Raw genomic sequence first — 22,726 nt, 5'->3', positions numbered from 1 at the left:
CTAGCATGGCGGTTAAGTCGTCGGCAGTGGTTATCAAGTGGGTAGTGGGCGGGGTGTAAAATTCCCCTCTCTCAGCCCCTAGTCCGAGTTGGGTGCAGTTCGGAGGTAAAGCCTCCGTGATGGCGATAGACTGCATCAAACCCAACACTTCATCTAAGAGTGGGAGTGGGACCGGAAATCGTGGGTCTGCCACGCTGTGTTCGGCATGGAGCGCCTGATCGAACACGCTAAGTGCAGACCTCGGCAGTTCAGAACGGTTTCCCAGAGCCAGGTCTAAGCCTGCTTCTGGGTCTTTGGTAAGGGGAAGAAGTCCGGCGGGGCTTATGCTCCCATCTTTGGACAATGAGACATGCGCCGGATCTAAGGCTGAGGTGGGTGTTGACCCCTAGATGGGATCTGACAGGGGATCCAAAGAGCCATCTTGGAGGGGACACAGGGTGGCGGCCGAGGCCGCGAACCCGTCGAATAATAGGTCTGCTCGGATGTCAGCAAAATAATTCAGGTTTCCAAACATGATCTGGTGGCCGGGGGCATAAGTGTCGACTTGCTCAAGGCGGCCGATCGAGTTGGCTCAAAGCACAAAGCCACCGAACATGAAAACCTATCCAGGAAGAAAGGTCTCCCTGGACACAACGTCATCGTTGGTGAAAAGGTGAGCCATCGATCCTGCTGTCGACGATACATCGGAGCTCTCAATGAAAGCACCAATGTCGGTGTCAAAACCGGTAGATCTCAGGTAGGGGGCCCAAGTTGTGCATCTAAAGATCAATGGTAACAATGGATAGGGGACACAGTATTTACCCAGGTTCGGGCCCTCTTAATGGAGTTAAAACCCTACTCCTTCTTGATTATATTTGAGGGTATAGGGGTTACAAGAATTGATCTACCTCGAGATCCATTCGGCTAACCCTACATAGCTAGCCTAGCAATGTTGTTGTGATCCTGCCTCCGATCTAACTCTCCGGTTTATATAGACACCGGAGGGGCTTAGGGTTGTACAAAGTCGGTTTTACATAAAGGAGTAAAATATCCGGACACCTATACTTGCCATCCATGCATGTGAGAGTCCCCACCGGACATGAGAGATAATCTTCTGTCTTGTATGTTGACGACCCATCAGTCCGGCCCACATCAATAGACCATACGCCCGAGGACACCCTAGTCCCGGACTCCCACAGTCAACGCGGTCAAGTGAGACACTGGGGCCCACTGGCAGCCTCACATGGGTGGGCCCCACCGCCAGCCAGGTCGGCGCGGCCGTCGAAATCGCTCCAGCGAGCTAACCGCGGTGTCGTTCTCGCCGGAGACGGTCAGGAAGCGCGTAGTTGGCTCCATTCGCATCGCGCTTGGGCGCGTTCGGGAGCAGAGGTTGAGCCGCATCCAACCACGGCAACCTCGCGGGCTGAGGTGGTCGGAAACGTCACCGACGACGTGAACGACGGAGGCCCGAAGCACGGCAAGTTCACAAATGGCGCCACAACGAGCAATACGAGCAGTGCTCTGCTTCTATGGCGTCTACCCGCGCGGGCGAACACGATGGACACATTGGCACGGATGTAAGGACATCGGGACGTGGCCGGCGATGAGCTCGTGCAGCGGCGAGCTCGGGCGCGAAGGGAACGACGCCTACAGGCAACTAGCGGTGACAGGAGAGAGGAGGGAGGAGGAAGGGGCTCACGTTGAGGTGCATAGTTGCCGTCAATAATTAGTAGCTGCAGACGGGCTCGAGTTCGTCGGGGTTGTGCCGGAGATGCAAAAGAAGGGGGAAGCTCGTCGGGGTCGGAGTAGTGCTGCCCGACCTCGGTTAGTAGACGTAGGCGACGTGGTCGGGCACGGCACGCCTCACAGACATGGTGGTGGGTCACGGGAACGCCGGAGAGCGCGGGGTCGACGGAGCAGAGGCGGCGGTGGCGCTCGGTTGCGGTGGCAGAGAGGAAAGGAGAGGCGAACGAGCTAGGGACAGAGGGGGAAATGGAGGAGGGCAGCCAGGAGAGACGGATAGAGGCGAGGCTTATCACCTCGCCCACCTGCTCCCGTTGGCGTGGCGAGCGGTGGCCGGCGCGGCCGCACTCAGCCGCGGGCGAGGCGACACGGGGGAGAATAAGGACGAGGAGCAGGTGAGCGTGGGCTGGGCCAGTGCGGCCAAGTAGCCAGGTAAGGCCTCTGGCCTCTTTTCTATTTACTGATTTCTGTTTTATTTTAATCCACTGAAGACAAAATGGGTTATGAAAAAATACCAAAGGGCTTAGGAAAAATGTGGAGCCTATCCCATCAAATGCTTTGCATTTTTAGGCACTCCCACATAAAACTTGAGGGTTATTTGAGTCTTCGGTCAGGGAGGAGGCCATGGAGTGGGGCGTCGCGGGGACGAGAGGCCGTGGCGGCCGGCCGCTGACCCGGGGAGGAGGTCGGCGAGGAGTCCATCGAGGAGGGGGCGGCGCAGGGAGTACTCCATGGCAGCCGGCAACTAGCGTGGGAAGGAGGCTGTGGAGAGGGCCGACGCGGGGAGGAGGAGGCCGTGGCGGCGGGCCGCTGGCCCGGGGAGGATTCCGGCGAGGAGGCCATGGATGGGGCGCGCGGGGAGGAGAGGCCGTGGCGGGCCGGCAACTGGCGCGGGGAGGAGGCCGTGGCGGCCGGCAACTGGCGCGGGGAGGAGGCCGTGGAGGGGAACGGCGCGGGGAGCAGGAGGCCGTGGCGGCCGGCCGTTGACCCGGGGAGGAGGCCGTCGAGGAGGCCATGGAGGGGGCGGCGTGGGGAGGATAGGCCGTGGCGGCCAGCAACTGGCGCGGGGAGGAGATCGTGGAGGGGCCGTTGAGGGGGGCGACGCGGGGAGGAGGAGGCCGGCCGCTAGCGCGGGAGGAGGCCTGTGGAGGGGGGCGGCGCTGGGATGAGGAGGAGGCCATGACGGTCGGTTGTGGTGAAGTATGGGATCGGGAAGGGGAGAGATAGCTAGGATGGGAGTGCGACATGGGGTGGGTAATTTTTTCATGTTCAGTTTTTTTTTTCCATGGAAGTTGCCTTATAGGAGTGAATCTATTGTAGAATATTTTACAAATCGATTTTAGAATAAATTATATATAATTATATATATATATGTGTGTGTGTGTGTGTGTGTACTATACATACTTAAACATATTTATTCATACACATAACACGATAATACAGTATGTCCGACGCTAGCTAGGCCACACAGGACCAACCACACAAGTTTCATACAGTAGTAACAATGACATGTACCAGCACTAGCTAGCAATATGTAGGATCGGAGCCCCCACTCACCAACACTAGCGACATGTACTTACATATAACATCCATCCAAACAAACCTGGACACACACCGTACCATTGCTACACCCTTATATTTTCTTCTGCTGCCAAAGCTAGAACTATATATGGCGCCATTCTTATTCTTGTTCTATATATAGAAGACGCCGTCGGAGCTACTAGAACGGATGCATATGCCCACGTTTACACATTTACGGTGCATATATGAAAAAAGAGCGCCACGTTGATATCCAGAGCACGACACTGGCATATGTAGCGCGCAACGAAGGATGCAGTGGCAAGCTAGGCTGTGCGTGCCTTCTTGACGAACGCGAGATTGCCATACGACATGAAGTGGCACACCGAGGTACTGGCACCAGGGTGGGTCTTCAGTATCTGGAACGCCGGGTGTGCCGGATTCCAGCGGGAGGTGTCGAAATGGCAGAACGCCAGCAAGGAAACCACCGGGCCATCGTCGTCGCCGCGGCCGTGGAGGGTGACCTTGTAACCTATATACCCCGTATGCGCGATGTGACAATGGAAGACGGCGTATGGGAACGGCACCTTGTGGCAGGCCACGTAGCCAGTGCCCTCTAGCTTGGTGACCTCCTCCACAATGTACTCCCGGCGTGGTAACAGGCCACCGCGGGGGAGCGTCGACGTGGCCGCCCACACATCACCACCACCACCACCTTGCTGGATGGTGGTGCCGAGCATCTCCATGGCGGCCTTTACAGTGCTCTCTAGCGATATGGTGCAGGCTTTCATCTCACCGGCAATTGGCGGCTGCTGGCACTTGCGCAGGGTGTCCTCCACTTGCGCCGCCTCAGCGGAGCCTGGTGAGATGTGGAACGTGGAGAGGACGTCGCTTAGGTTCTCGAAGGGGACCTTGCCGGCGACGTCGTGCGGGAGGATGGCTGTCTCCGCCTCCGCTGGGAAAGACAGGGTCATGGTGCTGCCCGGATGTAGCTCGGCCTCGTGGAAGAAGATGCCGGTCTCCGCCACTGTCCGCGCGTCGCAGATAGTGTTGAAAAGTGTGCACATGCCGATACTGGGCTTTGCAGAGTAGTGCTCCACAAGCGGTGACAGATCGATTCCTGCACCAGAACACAAAAGTCAATGTTTATATCCATGCATACTCTATATATACATACATAATATTAAAGCAAAAAAACTAACCTCTCCGTGCAACCATGCAAACTTCTAATCTGGGCCATAGGATGTTGATCCAAGGGGGCGTGGGGATTACGTAATTTTACACTTAACCGCCGGCCCCTAATCACGCTTTTGCGAATCCCCCTTCCATTCCCCCTTGGATCAACATCCTGTAGCTCCGATTAGAAGTTTCCATGGTTGCACGGAGAGGTTGGTTTGCACCAGATACGTTCCCTAATATTAAAAGGCGAAAATTTATTCCTCTGAATTTTGGTCCATATTAGACTCTCTTCCGATGTGTCCCATCACTCTCCATAGTATAAAAGTTCTAGCCGATTTTACTAAGAGTACTAGTACATGATGAATTGAATTTTACAGTTCTAATTTGTTTATAAAGTATAAGAGTTCTAGTCAGTTTACTAAGAGTAGTAATTGTAAGTCATTCCAAGAATCTAGAAGAGTCAAAGCTTCTCAAGTTTGACCAAATTTATATGACAAGATAATAACATTCATGATGTCAACTAAGTATTATTAGATTCTTCATTAATTATATTTTCATAATAAAACTATTTGATGTCACAAATATTTGTAGATTTCTTTATATTTTTTGTCAAACTTAAAATTCTTTGAATCTCTAAGATTCTTGCTTACAGTTTGGAATAGAGGAATAAGTACATGATAAATTAGAGATTACAGTTCTAACTTATTTATTGTCCCATTACTCACGATCGATGCTCACACGAGTTAGATCATTTCCAACCGAACTTGAAAAATGAGTGCTAGAAAACTGCTTCTGAAGCTTGCCAAAAAATAAATAAAAAAATTGGGAGCATGCAGAACACCACCCATCCTCCAATATTTCCAAGATTAGTTGTATGAAAACCTAAATTTGCACCACGAGCTTTAAAAAATTAAGAGCGGCAGCTTTGCAGCAAGGAGCCAGTCATATTGTAACTCTGATGATGTCTGAAGTAGCCCACGTACAGCACAGCCTCTTCTACCAGTCACGCTGCTAGATCGAGCGCGCAGCAGGAAGTCATGCACGGTGCTCTGTCGTCCATGGCGGATAAAGAGGTACCTGAACCTCTATCCCCGCACCGCTGCAAGCGACCCATGGATGAACGAGGAGGGCAAAAGCGCAGAAATATAAGGAGGAAGTTTGTTGATCGGACCTATTGGGTTTTTTCAGCTTGTGCTAAAACTGAATTTTTGGAGTGTTTTTACGAAAAAAAAAATTAGATGGTTATATGCTCAATCACAGTATGAAATCTCATCTCAGAACATCATGGCTTGCTCGATCGCTTGGACTGAATAGGCTTATTGGGCTGTGGCTTATTGAACTGAATGTGTACTGTCGCTGCTGCTACCTGGTTACTGCAGCTGCAGATAAGTTAAGCCAGCACAGCCGAGCAGCCTAATATTAGAACAGACGTCCCAGGGTGTAAATTCTGTCACAACATACGTGTATTTTTGCTAGTAATTATATATAAGGAAAACCTTTTAGGTATTTATATACCAAACATATAATTAAACATGTAAGAAGATTACCTTTCTGAACAAAATCAGCTAAAACCTCCGGCATAGGCGTGCCAGAGAGGGCCTGCTCCCAGAACCGTGCCGCCGGAGTGCTAGCGGCAGGGTGGCCATGCACCATGGCCGTGGTGCTAACTGCCACCACGATCAGAAGGAAAGCGGATTTTGAATGCATGACTGATTTGAATGAGAAAAAGAGGAGATGATCCATGGCTGTTATGGCTCCCGACGGTCTGGGGTATATATAGCCCTTGATGTACCTCTGAGCAAGAGGCCCCACGCAAAGCCAAGGTATGCACCCGTACTTTTTCTGCCAACTTTAGTTGCAAATGGTTCTTTTTCTTTATTCGTATAAGGTTTCAAGAAAAGATGTTCCTTTCAATATATCACAGTACTCGGTGTACGAGCTTTTTCAGTAGTGATTTGGGGGAAAATTTGTTAGCAAAGAAATTCATCACAATTAATTCAACATCCTACAAGCAAATTAACTCACGCGATCAAATTTTGCTAGTGGATTGAAAGATGTGGGTGCTGCCAATCAAATGGCCATGGACTAGTCTGATAGATAAATAAAATCATTAAACTGAGGTAGAGTGACCAAACAGGACAGATCAAAGGGTGAAATCATTGTGGGGCCGGGCACTCTTGCATAAGATAAAGGAGAAATTCAACAAACACCATGTCACACCCCATGTTACCATGTTTACAGCACAGTTTTTCGATCAATAATTGTTGGCACAAGAAAAGAAGCAACTAACATGCACAAAGCGATCTCGAGGTCAACTAGTGTCTAGCACATGATATACATTATCCACATGGGTCTGCCAAGAGCCGGCTAATGAGGCCTAGGGACTTGCATACAATATGTCATCCGTGTCAGAAAACTTGCGCCATGTGGATGGATGGATGTGGGGGGAGAGATAGATGTGGATGGATGGATCTGCGCCATGTCATCGATCCAAGGCACAAATTTTCCACCGATGAGAAGGCTATCAATTGTGTGCTTCTTTGGGCACTTTAAAAATAAACAAAGAAAATGAAAAAAAATAAAAAATCAAATCCTTTTACACAGAGGCATTATATGTATAATAGTTGTCACAAAAAATTGTAAACTTGAAATATCACAATTTTCTTAATACATTCCAATTTTTTGAAATGAAAAAAAATTAACACTTAGACAAAGGAAACAGATTTTTTTGTACAGAATTTTTGCAATTGTGTACATATATTGCAGTGGCCAAAAAGTTTTCCAAAGGAATTTTTCATTTTTCTTCCACAAAAAAATCGTCTTTTATTTTTCGAGTGCCTTAAGTAGGGCTATTTTGTGAAGGACCTATCAAAAATTTGATATGAATTTGAACCATACCATTTTTAAAAATTACTAGATCATGTTTTATGAACAATTGACCAAATGTTTGCATGTCAAATGATTTTTATTTAGCTCACCTCAAAAAGAGAAATTCCCAACGAGTTAGTAGGAGCGGGGTCAAATTTGAACTACATATGCTTGATATTTATTTTTTATTTTTTCTAAAAATCATTTATAGGTACACAAGTAGTCATTTCATCATAGATCTACCAAGTGTTTTGCAGGATTCCACCCCTAGCTATCACCAACCATGCCCCGCATTTTGATTGCATTTTGTATCGATATAAATAATTCAAAAAATAATCAAAAATGTAAAACCTTCGCGTTGATCATCATTTATGTCCTAGTAACCATATAAAATAACAAACTTTGAATAAGGAAAATATCTTTAAAAAGTCTTCACAAAACGAGCAATCGAGTATGAAGATTCATGGCTTTCAAGCCAAATGACTGATGTTATTGCTAGTTTCAAAGGATAGTTTTCCCAAAAGATCTCATATTTTGCAAAAGTGTGCACATTGGAATAGACAACAAATTTGCCGAAAAAAGTTTTCATTTCCGTTGCATGAAAAATCCATTTTTCCTTTTCCAAGTGTCGAATGTAGGGGTTTTTTGCAAAGTACCTATCAAAAAATTGATATGAATTTGAAACATACCATTTTTCAAAATTAATAGGTGATATTTTATGAAAAATTGACCAAATGTTTGCATGTCAAATGATTTTTATACACCTCTCCTCAAAAAGAGAAATTTCCACTGATTTAGTAGGAACGGGCTCAAATTAGAACTACATGTGCTTGGTAGTTTTCTTTTTATTTTTTTCTACAAATCATTTCAAGGTACAAAAGTAGTCATTTCATCATAGATCCACCAAGAGTTTTACAGGATTCCACCTCTAGCTATCACCAACAATGCCCCCCGTTTTGACCGCATTTTGAAATTGATATAAACAATTCAAAAAAATGTAAAACATCCGCGTTGCATAATCATTTATGTCCTAGTAAACATATAAAATAACAAACTTGGAATAAGACAAATATCTTTAAAAAAGTCTTCTCAAAATGAGCTATCGAGTATGAAGATTCATGGCTTTCAAGCCAAATGACCGATGTTATTGCTAGTTTCAAAGAATAGTTTTCCCAATTGATCTCATAGTTTGCAAAAGTGTGCATATTGTAATGGCTAACAAGTTTGCCGAAGAAAGTTTTCATTTCCATTGCACGAAAAATCTGTTTTTCTGTTTCCGAGTGTCGAAAGTAGGGGTTTTTTGTGAAGAAGCTACCAAGTATTTTGTGTAAATTTGAACCACTCCACTTTTGTAAAATACTAGACCATATTTTATTAATAATTGACTAAACATTTACATGTCCAATCATTTTTATACACCACTCCTCAAAAAGCCAAATTTCCATCGATTTAGTTGGATCGGGGTCAAATTTGAATTGCATGTGCTTGATACTTTGCTCTTTATGTTTTCTAAAAATCATTTCTAGGTACAAAAGTAGTTATTTTGTCATAGATACAACAAGAGTTTTGCAAGATTCCAACATGGGCTATCACTAGTCATGCCCCCCGTTTCGACCGCATTTTGAAATCAGCATAAACAATTCAAAAAATCAAAAAATGTAATACCTCCGTGTTAAATCATAATTTATGTCCTAGTAACCATATAAAATAACAAACTTGGAATAAGGAAAATATCTTTAAAAAGTCTTTTCAAAATTAGCTATCGAGTATGAAGATTCATGGCTTTCAAACCAAATGACCGATGTTATTGCTAGTATCAAAGGATTGTTGCCCCAAATGATCTCATATTTTACAAAAGTGTGCATATTGGAATGGCCAAGAAGTTTGCGGAAGAAAGTTTTCATTTCCGTTGCACGTAAAATCCATTTTTCAGTTTATGAGTGTCGAAAGTAGGGGTTTTTAGTGAAGAAGCTACCAACTATTTGGTCTAAATTTGAATCACTCCATTTTTGTAAAATACTAGACCATACTTTATTAACAATTGACTTACTGTTTATATGTCCAATCATTTTTATACACCTCTCCTCAAAAAGACAAATTTTCATCGATTCAGTTGGAACGGGGATAATTTGAACTAGATGTGCTGGATAGTTTGCTATTTATTTTTTTCTAAAAATCATTTCTAGGAACACAAGTAGTTATTTCATCATAAATCCAACAAGACTTTTGCAAGATTCCATCCTGGGCTATCATCGGTCATGTCAAAGATTGCCTCCCGGTATGTTCATTTCGGTGTAAACACAAACCGTTTGGTCTAGTATTTTAGTCAATTTAAATTTGAAAAATTATTATTGCAACAGAATCATTGCTAGATTCTGATCCAAAAACATATAAAATTTGTCAAAATCCATGCAAGTATGAATTACTTTTGATTTTAACAAACTATAAGGACTTATTTACAAAAGTACATTATGTCGCATCTTTATGGTATTAAAAAATTGAAACAAAGTGGATATTCATAATCTATGGAAAATTCTACCCCAAATTGATATTAATATTTATATATTTAAATTTACATAAATCAAATTGGAAATCTTAAAAAATGAAATCAAAATAATAATAAAATAATATTGCCGACGGTAGGGCCGTCGGCATAGCTCTATGGTGTTAGCCGACCGATAGTCCAGGGGCCACGTGGCACTGTATGTCGACGGCTAAAGCTATGTCCACGGCCAGGGAGCCAGTTGCCGACGACCAAAGCTATGTCGTCGGCCACCGTCGGCATAGATTGAGGTAAGTTGGTGGCTTTTATTTGCCGACGGCTTACCTCCATCAATGCTGAGGGTGGCTGTCGGCAACTAGCGATTTTCTGGTAGTGTTGTCCTGTCTAGAGGCAAGGCTTCATGGGATCTCCATTGACAATGTCCTAGCAGTTTTTGAAGAAATCAACATTGAATCCGTGGGGACCGGGGCGTTGCCTCCTGGCAGGTTAGAAATAGCAACTTTCAGCTCATCCTCGGTGAATGACATGTCCAGGCCAGAGAGATCAGAACTTGAGATACCCATAGATGACCAATCGAAGGAGCAAGTGGCCGGTTTGTGCGAGCCAAAGCGTTCCGGAAGTGCTCAAGGAGGATTTCTTGCTTGTCAGCCTGGAAATGAAAGACCCTGTGGGGTGGTCAGAGCCGGGATGAAAACTTGCATTGTCAGCCGGCGTGGTCTGATAGATAGATAAAATCAGTAAACTAAAGTATAGTGACCAAACAGGACAAGATCAGACGGTGAAATCATTGTGAGGCCAGGCCCTCTTGTATCTGTTAAAGGAGAAATGCACCAAACCCTAGTTTTTTAGACCAATTATTGTTGGCACAAGCAAAGAAGCAACTAACGTGCGTTCTGCACTAAGCGATCTCAAGGTCAACTAGTGTCGATCATATGATATATACCATTCTCCATATGAGTCTGCCAAGGGCCGGCTGTTGAGGCCTAGAGACTCGCATAAAATATGTCATCTGTGTTAGAAAACTTGGTAAATAAGATTCCTCCTTGATTGATGCATTAAGGCGCTAACCTCTGCTTGTCCTGTCTGGAGGCAGCTCCAACTTGATTGAGATTGGGACACACAAATAGTGGAAACTAGATGATACTCCGCGTGTTGCTACGTGAATGGTTAACAAATAATTTAATGTTTTGAAATATAACAAAATTTATGCGACATAATATAATCACAAAAGAGTAGTCTGAACCCCAAACACTGTCTAAAAAAGTTGAATTCAGCAAGTGATCTTCAGATGCAGTGCACTGCGTACTTGTGCCAAAACTTGTAAAATTGGTTTAGATTTCCATCTACAAGCAGAATAGCTAAAGAAGGATACTTGTCCCTCGAAAATATTCAGATATCTACAAGTAAATTTTTTGATGAAAAGGAAGAAAATCAGAGAGTCTACAAGTAAATTCAAACAAGTGGTGCATATCAACCGAGTTGGAATCTTGATTGCTCTGTGCCAGCAAACATTATGAGCCATTTGTGTTGGGCCAGCAGCACATGGAGTGGCCACCATGGATAGGCAGGCTTGTCCTGTTAGCCATTTGTGTTTCAGAAACCTGAACTTACAGGGGAAGTAAACAGTTGTAAACAGAGCAAGTGAATTAAGAATCTGAACTTGCTTATATGCAAAATCTGTACTTTCTTACTGCTAAAAATTCTTGATGCTGGTCAGCACCTTGTAAACATAAATGCTTGATGGCTATAGATGGAGAACAGGGCTGCATATGAATATTTGTGCCCTGTTCTCCAGTGTAAATTTCAGAAAATGCACAGATTGGGGAGACTAGCAAGGACATAAACCCTACTGCTAACCAAATTGTGTTTACCTTACTTGTAAATTCAGAGACAATGTTAAATTCAGGTTTTCAGAAACTGTTAACTGTAGCTATGTTTGAAGCCCTGTATTTTATTTATTTATCTGAAATCAAAGTATACTCATGTAAATTCATCTTTTGACATTGATTGCAGATAACTCAAGATGGATTTGAATTTCATGCCTCAAGATGGAGGAGATATAGATTTGAATTTCATGCCTCAAGATGGAGGAGCTATAGATTTGAATTTCATGCCTCGAGATGGATAAGGTCAGGAAGACGACGCAATGGATTTGAATTTCATGCCTCAATCATGTTTACACTAGCTCATTCATGGAGATTAGCAATTTCTAGCACACAAAGTAAAAATCCAGGGAACTTTTGAGTTGGCAATCTATAGCCACCAATTTCCTTATTTAGACTAAAGAAACAGAGCATGGAGTGATGCTAACCTGCGTGAAGAAACATACAAAGTGGCAAGCCACCAACCTTCTACTGCTAACCTGTGCTAATCACCACAATACACCAAATGCTAACCTGTGCAAACATAGACACCAAAACTGATTCAGTCAGAAAATTTGCACTCAGAACAAAATTTCTGTAAAATAAATCTTACTCCCAAACTGTTGGCTGTTTTGCAACTGTTGGGAGTACAATTTGTTACCACTGACTAGACCAACAAATTAACAGAAACAATAAGAGATGGCAAAGAATAAACAGGTTGTGTACTTTGTCTTGTAGAAACAAACAGTATTTTAGTGCTAAATTAACAGAAAAGATCAAGATTACAATAGCATGCAGGTTGTGTACTCTGTCTGTTCTGCTCCCACCAGAAACAAGTTATGTTATTGCTTAGACTGAAACTGATTTTATTTTGTACGCGGTCTCGGTGGGGGGACTTCTCCTTGCTGAGATCTGGCAGCTGCGGCCTGGATCATCCAGATCCCGGAAAGGATGGCGGCGGCCCTTGCATGAGAGATGGAGGTCTTCGATCAGATTTGGGTGCAAACCTGCTATTGGCTATTGCCGAGGCCGGCGATGGCGACGCTATCCGCGTCGTTCCCTTCCTGAAGGCATCGCCGAGGAGAAGTTCAAGGCCACTCTCTACTACCTCCGGGGGAAACACTAGATCAGTAGATCGGATGACGGCGGTTCTCTGGTGTCGTTTTCCCCATGGGGCGTCATTTTTGGAGGTGCACACGGGCTCGAGGGACCAGAGGACGGTGTCTTTGGTGGAGCGGTGCTTCATCTTACACATCGATGGTGGCGGATCTCGGCGGCGTGGCGCTGTGGAGATTCAGCGTCTGATGCGCGGAGATGGACTCGCACAGGAGGAGGAAGCTGTCTGGCGTCATGGTGGCGTTGATGACAGAGAGGCCTGGCACGGTCGGTGCTTCAGTTCTGCTCTGAGGAAGGACCGAGGGATGACGGAGGTGACCGCCCTTGCAGCATGCGGTGCTCACAGGGAGTGTGCCAGATCGGTGTGGGACCCAATCCAGGTAGTGGCTTGGATGGGACACCCGGCTTTAGATGTTAGGCTTTGGTGTGATGTCTGTTTGGTATTAGACCCGGACATTCGGCACGCCTTCATCAAGGGGATAGGAGTAGCAACGGTGTTGCCAATATGGTGGCTTCAGGCTTATTGATGTATCACCTTATATGGTCTTTGTGAATAATTAATAATATGGCTGCATGCATCGTCCAGATGCAGAGGCCGGGTACATCCTCCTTTTCTAAAAAAAAAAATCTCATTCTCTAAACTGAACAAACAACCGAAGATGAAGTTGCGGAAGCTCCTCCGGGAGGAGGAATTGAGCGGATGGAGCACGGGCGGACCCGACTGCCTCAGCTACCCTGCATCAGGTAGAGAGCCAGATTGAGATGAAGCGCAGCCCCTTCCCGTCCATCACATCTACGCGCTGCCGCCAGCCATGGAAGCAAGCTAAATTTTTTTCTGCCTCTTGCTCTCCCCTCTAAGCGGATTGTGGTGGGGGACTGCGAATTGATGGGTGAATCGATGGAGGGGAAGTAGGGGTGCCTGTAATGGCCTGCAAGAATTTCTTTGTAAGCACAATGTAATAAGGAACTGAGGTCAGCATCAATATTGACTTGAGGAAGATTATGTCAGGCTCCCGTATGATTCTTCCCCAGAAGTTTGGAGTTCATTCTGTAGGCCTTGTAATAATGCATTAACAAGAGTTGCCGGCTTTGTTTGTTATTAAGAAATTATTTCTTGTGAAGGTGTTTGCATGAAGATGATGCTCGTGGTTGTTCTTGCAAGAACTCAGAGTGAAGCAAATTTATCACTGCTCCGTTACACATAGTACCAAAACGATGATGACAAAGATGCCTCTCTACAAAGTACCTCCGCTTCCCCGCGAAAGAAAAGGTGATATATATGGACTGGGGCGGCGTTGCACTTCATACCCTCTGATACGACATTTGCACCTGTACTATTTTCAAACTTAACCATACTTCGATGAAGCTAAAATTGATCGATAGGGCGATTAATTGCTTGGCAGTAGTGCTACCGGCGAATGCATCTGTCGAGGAACACCGTCAGCTCCTGATCTCCAAAGGATTCTATGTCTTAGGAACTATGATGTTTTTGTGTTTTCTTCTCTTTTGCATTCTCCCCTCATCTGAAATAGAAATGTGCACTTGGGGCTGCTGTCCAAACTGATGAAGCTGGCTTGCCACTCAGGCAGACCTGGATACTGTGTAAAACGTTGTGGCTGTTTGATTTCTAGGCCGATCAATTCCAAGGCAAAAATATTGGATGAACCATTTTTTCACCAGAGACAACATGATGGTATGGTGTGGACCGATGAAACAGAAAACAAGAGGTCTAGTTACAGTGGTGAAGAATGCATGCATACGAGTGAGGTGTGGGTTTTCGGTGGACAGGTGAGCTGGTGCCGATATCCTATTTGTCGCATCTCGCATCGTTGTTACATACGCGGGACGTCGCTCATATCTGGTCCAATAGTTATGTTGGCCCATGAGAACTTGCTCAAATCCATCTAGCATGTTTTGTTCACATGTCAAGAAAATGCACAAGGCCGTTCTCAAACGGACCAACACATCTAGAATTAGCATTTCCTTTCGTCGGTTAATTCATTTTGATCTAATCCGGTTTTTGTAAGGTTTTTTTCTTCTTTCCTTTTATGTTTTGTATTTTTCCTTGTTTTTAGATGTTTACAAAGTTTTAAAATGATTGCAAATTTTGAAAAATAGTTAAAACATTAAAAAACTATTTACATGGGGATGTTGATACGCCCAAAACGTATCTATAATTTCTGCTTGTTCCATGCTCACATTGGTGATATTGCTATGTGTTTTGCTACACTTTCATACCTTTTACAACATTATTTGGACTAACTTATTAACTCGGTGCCCAGTGCCAGTTTCTGTCTGCTGTTGTCCGTGCATTGCAGAAAAATGTCGAATATAAAAGTGCTCGGAAAATTCCAGATAAATCAGATAAAAAACTCAGTAGAATAGAAGACTCCAGAAGCCTGAAGGATAGCCGGAGGGGGGCCACCCCCTGGCCAGGCGCCTACCGGGTGCGGCCAGGGGGGTGGCCGCGCCACAAGGCCGCCTGGTCAGGTGGGGCTGAAGGAAATATGCCCTAGAGGCAATAATAATGTTATTATTTTATTTCCTTATATCATGATAAATGTTTATTATTCATGCTAGAATTGTATTATCTGGAAACATAATACTTGTGTGAATACATAGACAAACTAAACGTCACTAGTATGCCTCTACTTGACTAGCTCGTTAATCAAAGATGGTTATGTTTCCTAACCATAGACATGTGTTGTTATTTGATTAACGGGATCACATTATTAGGAGAATAATGTGATTGACATCACCCATTCAATTAGCTTAGCACCCGATCGTTTAGTATGTTGCTATTGCTTTCTTCATGACTTATACATGTTCCTATGACTATGAGATTATGCAACTCCCGTTTGCCAGAGGAACACTTTGTGTGCTACCAAACGTCACAACATAACTGGGTGATTATAAAGGAGCTCTACGGGTGTCTCCAAAGGTAAATGTTGGGTTGGCGTATTTCGAGATTAGGATTTGTCACTCCGATTGTCGGAGATGTATCTCCGGGCCCTCTCAGTAATGCACATCACATAAGCCTTGCAAGCATTGCAACTAATGAGTTAGTTGCGAGATGATGTATTACGAAACGAGTAAAGAGACTTGCCGGTAACGAGATTGAACTAGGTATTGAGATACCGACGATCGAATCTCGGGCAAGTAACATACCGATGACAAAGGGAACAACGTATGTTGTTATGCGGTCTGACAGATAAAGATCTTCGTAGAATATGTAGGAGCCAATATGGGCATCCAGGTCCCGCTATTGGTTATTGAACGGAGACGTGTCTCGGTCATGTCTACATTGTTCTCGAACCCGTAGGGTCCGCACGCTTAAGGTTTCGATGACAGTTATATTATGAGTTTATGAATTTTGATGTACCGAAGCTAGTTTGGAGTCCCGGATGCGATCACGGACATGACGAGGAGTCTCGAAATGGTCAAGACATAAAGATTGATATATTGGACGGCTATATTCGAACACCGGAAGTGTTCCGAGTGATTTTGGAGAAAACCGGAGAGCCGGAGGGTTACCGGAACCCCCCCAGAAGAAGTAATGGGCCATATGGGCCTTAGTGGAGAGAGAGAAGGGCAGCCAGGGTGGTCCACGCGCCTCCTTCCCCCCTGGTCCGAATTGGACTAGGAGAGGGGGGGGGGGGGCGGCGCCCCCCTTTCCTTGTCCCTCCCCACTTCCTTCCCCCTCCTAGTAGCAGTCCTACTCCTACTAGGAGGAGGACTCCTCCTTGGCGCGCCATAGGGCCGGCCGGCCTCCTCCCCTTGCTCCTTTATATACGGGGGCAGGGGGCACCCCTAGACACACAAGTTGATCCACGTGATCGTTTTCTTAGCCGTGTGCGGTGCCCCCTTCCACCATAATTCTCGATAATATTGTAGTGGTACTTAGGCGAAGAGGATTGTAGTGGTGCTGACGGAACTCTTCCCCGACACTTTGCTAGATCGGAGTCCGGGGATCGTCATCGAGCTGAACGTGTGCTAAAACTCGGAGGTGCCGTACGTTCGGTACTTGGATCGGTCGGATCGGGAAGACGTACGACTACTTTCTCTACGTTGTGTCAACACTTCCGTTGCGGGTCTACGAGGGTACATAGACAACACTCTCCCCTCTCGTTGCTATGCATCACCATGATCTTGTGTGTGCGTAGGAAAATTTTGAAATTACTACGTTCCCCAACAGGGGCCACCCCTCGGGCCCCCCCTTTCCCCTATATATCACCCTCGATACAGAAACCCTCGAGGAGATCCCCGTTAAGCGATTTTGTCTAATGTTCCGCCGCCGAAGCGATTACGATCTCGGGATCGCTGGGAGAAGCTGTCCCGGCACCCTGCCGGAGGGAGCATTCACCTCCAGAGACCTGTCCACCACCATGCTCGCCGCTGGGATGCGCCGTGGGTAGTCCCCCTTGGACCATGGGTCCATGATCAGTAGCTATGTGATGTCTTCTCTCCAATCTTGTGCCTCAATTCTTAGACCTTGTGAGCTACCCTACATGATCAAGGCACTTTTGTATTAGTTTCTGTGTTGATATGCTGTGTTTGCTGGGATCCGATGGATTATGAGATTATGTTCAGATTGTGATGAGTATATATTTGGTTTACCTTTTATATTTAGTTCTTGGGTATTCTTGCATGTTCCCCGTTACGTTTGTTGCTTTGGCCAAGTAGTATATTGTAACTCCAAGAGGGAGCGTTATGCTTGATTGTGGGTTCATGCCCCCGAATGTCTAGCTTGAGTGACAGAAACATGAGACTAGGGGATGTGTTGTTGCCACCAGGGAGAAAACAGCGGTGCTTGTAACTGCGGTTGCAAGGATTGCTTACATTACGCATGGAGTGATAATGCAGTTGTCTGTTGCTTTGAGTTTACACATTGGGTGGGGCTCGCAACTTAATACCAGCGAGATGTTCTGGATAGATATCTCATGGTGGATGATTAGTGAGTAGATGCTGATGAATAAACGGTCTACTTGTTTTCGTGTAATGCCCATACGATTGAGCCTCTAGCTTTCTTGTAGCATAATTAGCATTGCGGTCCGTTTATAATTCTGTCAATTGTCTAGCTGTAATTTGTTCATCCAGCATAGTTATTTATCGTCTTTTGGGAGGGAGACATCACTAGTGAAGATCATGGGAACCCGGTCCATATTTTGACCATAGTTTACACCACTCTAATTTACTGCTTTTATTTCCTTTCCATTGCAATCACCACTACTATTTCGACCCTTGTGTTTGATCCTTTGTAAACAACAAGAACGGAGAGATCGACAACCTCTCTGACTCGTTGGGAGCAAAGTTATTTGCTTTTGTGTGCAGGACCACATCAACTTACACTACTAGGAAACATGCTTATAGTGGCGCCTTTTTTTTTGCCTTTAGTGTCGCATTATAGATGCGCCACTAACTACAAGCCAGTAATAAGGGCTTAGGGGTGGCGCACCACCCCTAAGAATCTTATGCGTGGCGCATTTCTGAAATGCGCCACTAATATGCCCTTAGGGGTGGCGCATTCCGAAATGCGTCACCCCTAAGGCCTTATTAGTGGCGCATTTTTTAGATGCGCCATGGTTAACTTTTTTTTTGAAATTTGAATTTGGATCTGGATCTGGATCATATTTTTTCCCTTGTTTTTTTTCAAATTATTTGTCCTGTTCATCTAGCCAATTTGTTTGCTCATTTTTTTCTCCGAATTATTTGTCCTGTTCATCTAGCCAATTTTGAATCCAAATTGGAGGAGAGGAGAGGAGATGATGGAGGGCGCCATGGAGGAGGGGAGGAGGAGGAGGAGCCATGGGTGGAGGAGGAGAGGAGGAAGGGACGAGGAGGAGGAGCCTTGGAGCTTGTAGTCTTGGAGGAGGATGAGCCATGGAGGAGGGGAGGAGGAAGAAGACCCTTGGAGGAGGGGAGGAGGAGGAGCCTTGGAGGAGGAGGAGGAGGGCGCTATGGAGAAGGTGGAGAGGAGGAGATGATGGAGGAGAGGAAGAATGAAGAGGTAAGGAGGAGAAGGAGACCGGCTGGGTATTATATACGCCTAGATCCTCTTATTAGTGGCGCATTTGGCAATTTGGTAAGGCTGAGGGAGCTTCAGATTTGCTTCAAGGATTGTAGTTTTGATTTGTATGAAGGTTTCGTGAAGTCTCTGTGCAACCTACATTGCATCGAAAGTCTTTGTATTGGTGACGCTTGCAAAGAAGGACCATCTCCTGAATTGATGGATCTCTTGCGAGAACTTTGGGTGACTCCCGTACATCTCCGGATATTTATGTCTTGGATGCCCATCCAACTCTCTGCGCTGCGAGGGTTGATAAAGAGAGACCCCTCGCATATCTCGGACCTCTCCGAGTTAATCTTCTGGGAAGTGAAGGAAGTGCAGCAGGGAGGACGTGAAAATCATTGGGGGGTTGTTGTCCCTTCGCCGTCTCCGCATTAGGAGCACCCACCAAACACAACCGCTGCTTGTCATCGGTGCAGATGGGTTCCGCTGCATGGTTGACTTTCACTTGAATTGTGGGTTAGTAGCGCAAATAATGTTTGAACCAGAAGCTTTGCCGAAGGCGGAAACAATTTGCTTCAGTCTGGGCGTGCGGGTGGGGAAAGAGGATGGTAACTGTGGCTTCGATTTGGGCCTGCAGGGCCTTCGATTTCGGTAGTATGTCTGTGTTGATATGTGTTGTGGTGGAGTAATGGTTCGGGAGGCCAAGCAAGCGGAGGCTGCGGTCACACCACCGTCGGCATCGCACCGACTCTTCTTTTGGCAGCTCCGCACCGCCATCTTCACATAGCGGCACTGCATGGCCACCATCCTCCTTCTTGCGGCGACGGCCTCCATCTCGCATGAAATCCGTCACGCCACAGCCGACGCCGTCGCAGCGCCGGTCACCATGGACCATCTTGTCGTGGATGGCGTCCTCGCGACGCCGACCACCACACCATCATCATCTTGAGGTATCGCATCGCAAACCGGCCACCAGCAACATCGCGCCGCCAACAGCCTTCACCTCGCGCCGACGTCCTCCACGTCACATGGAGTCCTCCGCGTCGTCGTCACCAACGCCATCGCTGCCGCGGATCAACAAGGCTCTGATGCCAATTGTTGGCGCCGCCTCTCACAGCGCCTCTTCTTGTTCTACCTCTCATGCTTTCCCTCTCTCCTGTTTGGTTTCTCTCTACTTCTCTCAAGAATACACAGGGACAGAAAACACACACACACACACACACACACACACACACACACACACACACACACACACACACACACTTCACCAAGGAAAGGGAAGGCTTTGCTTCTTCTCCCGGTGAGAACACATGTGCTACATATTTTCCTCTAGCCCTCTCGGCCTTTACTTTCCATTACTCAAAGTAGTAGTATATATACACAAGGTTTAGGCACCCGTGCCATGCACTTCATGCCACCACTTACGCGACTACTCCACTAACCACTAACGCATGACCTTCTCTCTCACTCCTAGAATCACTCCAGGATGCATAAGACTAGGCCAACATGCAACACACGCCCCAAGCTAGCTAACAACCTCAGGTCTAGCTAACTAACATACTCACCCGGCTACTACTTGGCCCAAGCAAGCTACATGCATGCACCTATCACTATCGAACCATCCGGCTCAACCGGCTCGACGTATATCTTGTCATGCTCCAGCATTGTCACGCCATGCCACTTATCATGGCATCGCCGTATCACACGGCACCATCAGCATGTCGTAGCTCTCGCCGCATCGCACGGCCCCGCAGCATCTCGCCTCCTTTGCGCGCCTCCAAACTGACGACTAGCCGGCCTCGTACCCGTCGCGCGTACACCTTCAGAACTACAGCATACCACATCTAAAACATCTAACTACATGCAGATACATGAAGCAAGATTAAACCTAACAAGCCCATCCCAACCATCCGAAGATTCATGTTTTTATGAATCCAGGAATACCGGAATGTATTTATCCGTCTAATGACCACTTCTTGGTACTCCAGTATATTATTAGTACCCACGTGGTGATGTCCTGATTGTATATTAACCCCCATCTCTTCTTTCTTGTTCCATTTTATTTGTAAATACGCCTAGGTGCCCAGGTTGATGATATCATGTGATGAGGAATGATTCTGCAGTCATGTCTGTATAATTATCCACCTAGGTAATATTTCTTTCCTCTCCTTTCATTTCTCTATACGGATGCCTGCTTGGTACTCTTTAATAATATCATAACTAATGAGTTATTTTTTTCATTAATCATCAAGTTTGGGTAGCTTACTACGTATATCACGTGGTATTTTATAGTATTACTATTCACATTTACTTTATCATTTGGCACAGAGAGGAATGAAAAATTAATAGAGGCATGTGAGATGGAATGAGGCGAACTAAACTTCAGTGCTAGCGCTAGCTACTACTTTACTTTGTTCTTGTCACTCATTTTCTACGTTGGAAGAAAATGCTCCTTCCTCGATCATATATGGGGCACTGAGCTCACCTGGATTAGTTTTGTAACGTTCGTACTTTTGGGGCACTGAACTCTGTGGTCAAACAATCTTCGAACATTGTCTTTCATCTTCTTAATTAATGAGATGAGGCGAATTTTTTGCCCTTTTCTTAGAAGAAATAAAACAATTTTACCCAGTTACTTTCTTTCAAACTAGACATATTTTCTGTCCTGGAATGAACACGCTATTAAAGAAAAAAAATATTTTTTCAGAATTTTTTTAAGTTCTGATGAACATTTTAATTTTATATGCATAGCCTACTCTTATTTTAAAAACAAGCAAGCATTCTATGGTTCGAGCTACATTCCCATTTCTTTACATGGTTTTAAATCAAGCAATAAACAGTAATTACATAATTTAATTAACCAAACGTTAGGATGGGTGACCTCCTAGGAAGTCCCCGTAAAAGGGTTCCATATCTAGCCTACCCCAATTTGTTTGGGATAAAAGGCTTCGTAAGTAAGTAAGTAAGTAAACGTTGACCCACTGTAATTAGCCAACAATCTAAGCATTGTATTTGTATATCTCAAATCCTAGAGATTTGAGTCATGCTTAGCAGTAAACATAAAACTAACAATCTAAGCATTGTATTTGTATATTTCAGATCCTAGAGATTTGAGTCATGCTTAGCAGTAAACATAAAACGGCAGTCAGGAAACATGGTGAAAGAAAAACTTACAAGAACTGATGCAAGAAAAACATAAACTCATACATATCATCATCCTGGATTAGATTACAGGCAGACACACTCCATTAATACAAGGAACTGTTCAACGGTTCAGCAAAGCTGATACTAATAACTTCAGCTTAAACTGCAGGAAAGAGTTTTATCTTATAACATCAACAACAACAGCAAGCCATTGTCATGGTTTGTTTCTATCGACAGGAGACACACAACAGGATAACTAACATCATCGCAGCGATTTTGAATTCGGACATTTTTACGGCAGCTAACAGCTTTCTCACTCTCTTCTTTCTAGTGCTAAATTTGTACAGTGAGCAGAGTAAATTACTCCACCCTCTTCCTCCTCTTTACAGGTTAGTCTCTCAGATTAGTCTTGCTTTCCTCAGCTACAGAATGTACACTCTCTCCAGTGCAACCAAGATTTGTATCTTATTCATGGCGGTACCATTACTAGTCGGTCTATATTGTTTTTTCAGTTGTTTGGGGGGAAACACGCGCGCAAACCTAGCCACTGTTAGCTATACAACTGCATAGTTCCACCCTTCAGGCGGCGGTGCATGCTGGTTGAAGCCCCGGGTGCTTCTCTGCATCCACAACAACAAGACATATATTGTTAGCATATGTGAGTAAGACACATCGTTACGACGGTATTCATGCTGGCATGTATATGCATGACTCTGCAAACAATCTAACAAGAAAACATACCTCCAGCAGCGACAATCTTCTCTACGTGCGCCCCATAGGTGTACTTCTTCAGTGTGTTCTGGA

At 45.2% G+C, this 22,726-nt stretch overlaps 1 protein-coding gene across 1 annotated transcript; it reads right to left on the bottom strand.

Annotated features, from left to right (window-relative positions):
* Positions 1–3,123: 3,123 nt before the first annotated feature.
* On the bottom strand, positions 3,124–6,162 carry LOC125546414 (BURP domain-containing protein 13-like). The gene is made up of 2 exons (XM_048710671.1): positions 5,967–6,162; positions 3,124–4,360 (listed from the first exon to the last, which is right to left on the bottom strand). Exons 1-2 carry the CDS (start codon positions 6,160–6,162, stop codon positions 3,567–3,569), a joined length of 990 nt encoding a protein of 329 aa, XP_048566628.1. The 3' UTR covers positions 3,124–3,566.
* Positions 6,163–22,726: the final 16,564 nt, after the last annotated feature.

Source organism: Triticum urartu, chromosome 3, assembly GCF_003073215.2.
Source record: "Triticum urartu cultivar G1812 chromosome 3, Tu2.1, whole genome shotgun sequence".
In the NCBI taxonomy this organism is placed as follows: Eukaryota; Viridiplantae; Streptophyta; class Magnoliopsida; order Poales; family Poaceae; genus Triticum; species Triticum urartu.
The sequence above is the reverse complement of the archived record's forward strand: the minus strand, read 5'-3'. Positions and strand labels throughout refer to the sequence as shown.

Coding starts and splice junctions, on each gene's coding strand:
- LOC125546414 (XM_048710671.1), bottom strand. CDS start 6,162: ATGGATCATCTCCTCTTTTTCTCATTCAAATCAGTCATGCATTCAAAA. Junction 4,361..5,966: donor AGCTGATTTTGTTCAGAAAG/GTAATCTTCTTA, acceptor GTTCTGGTGCAG/GAATCGATCTGTCACCGCTT.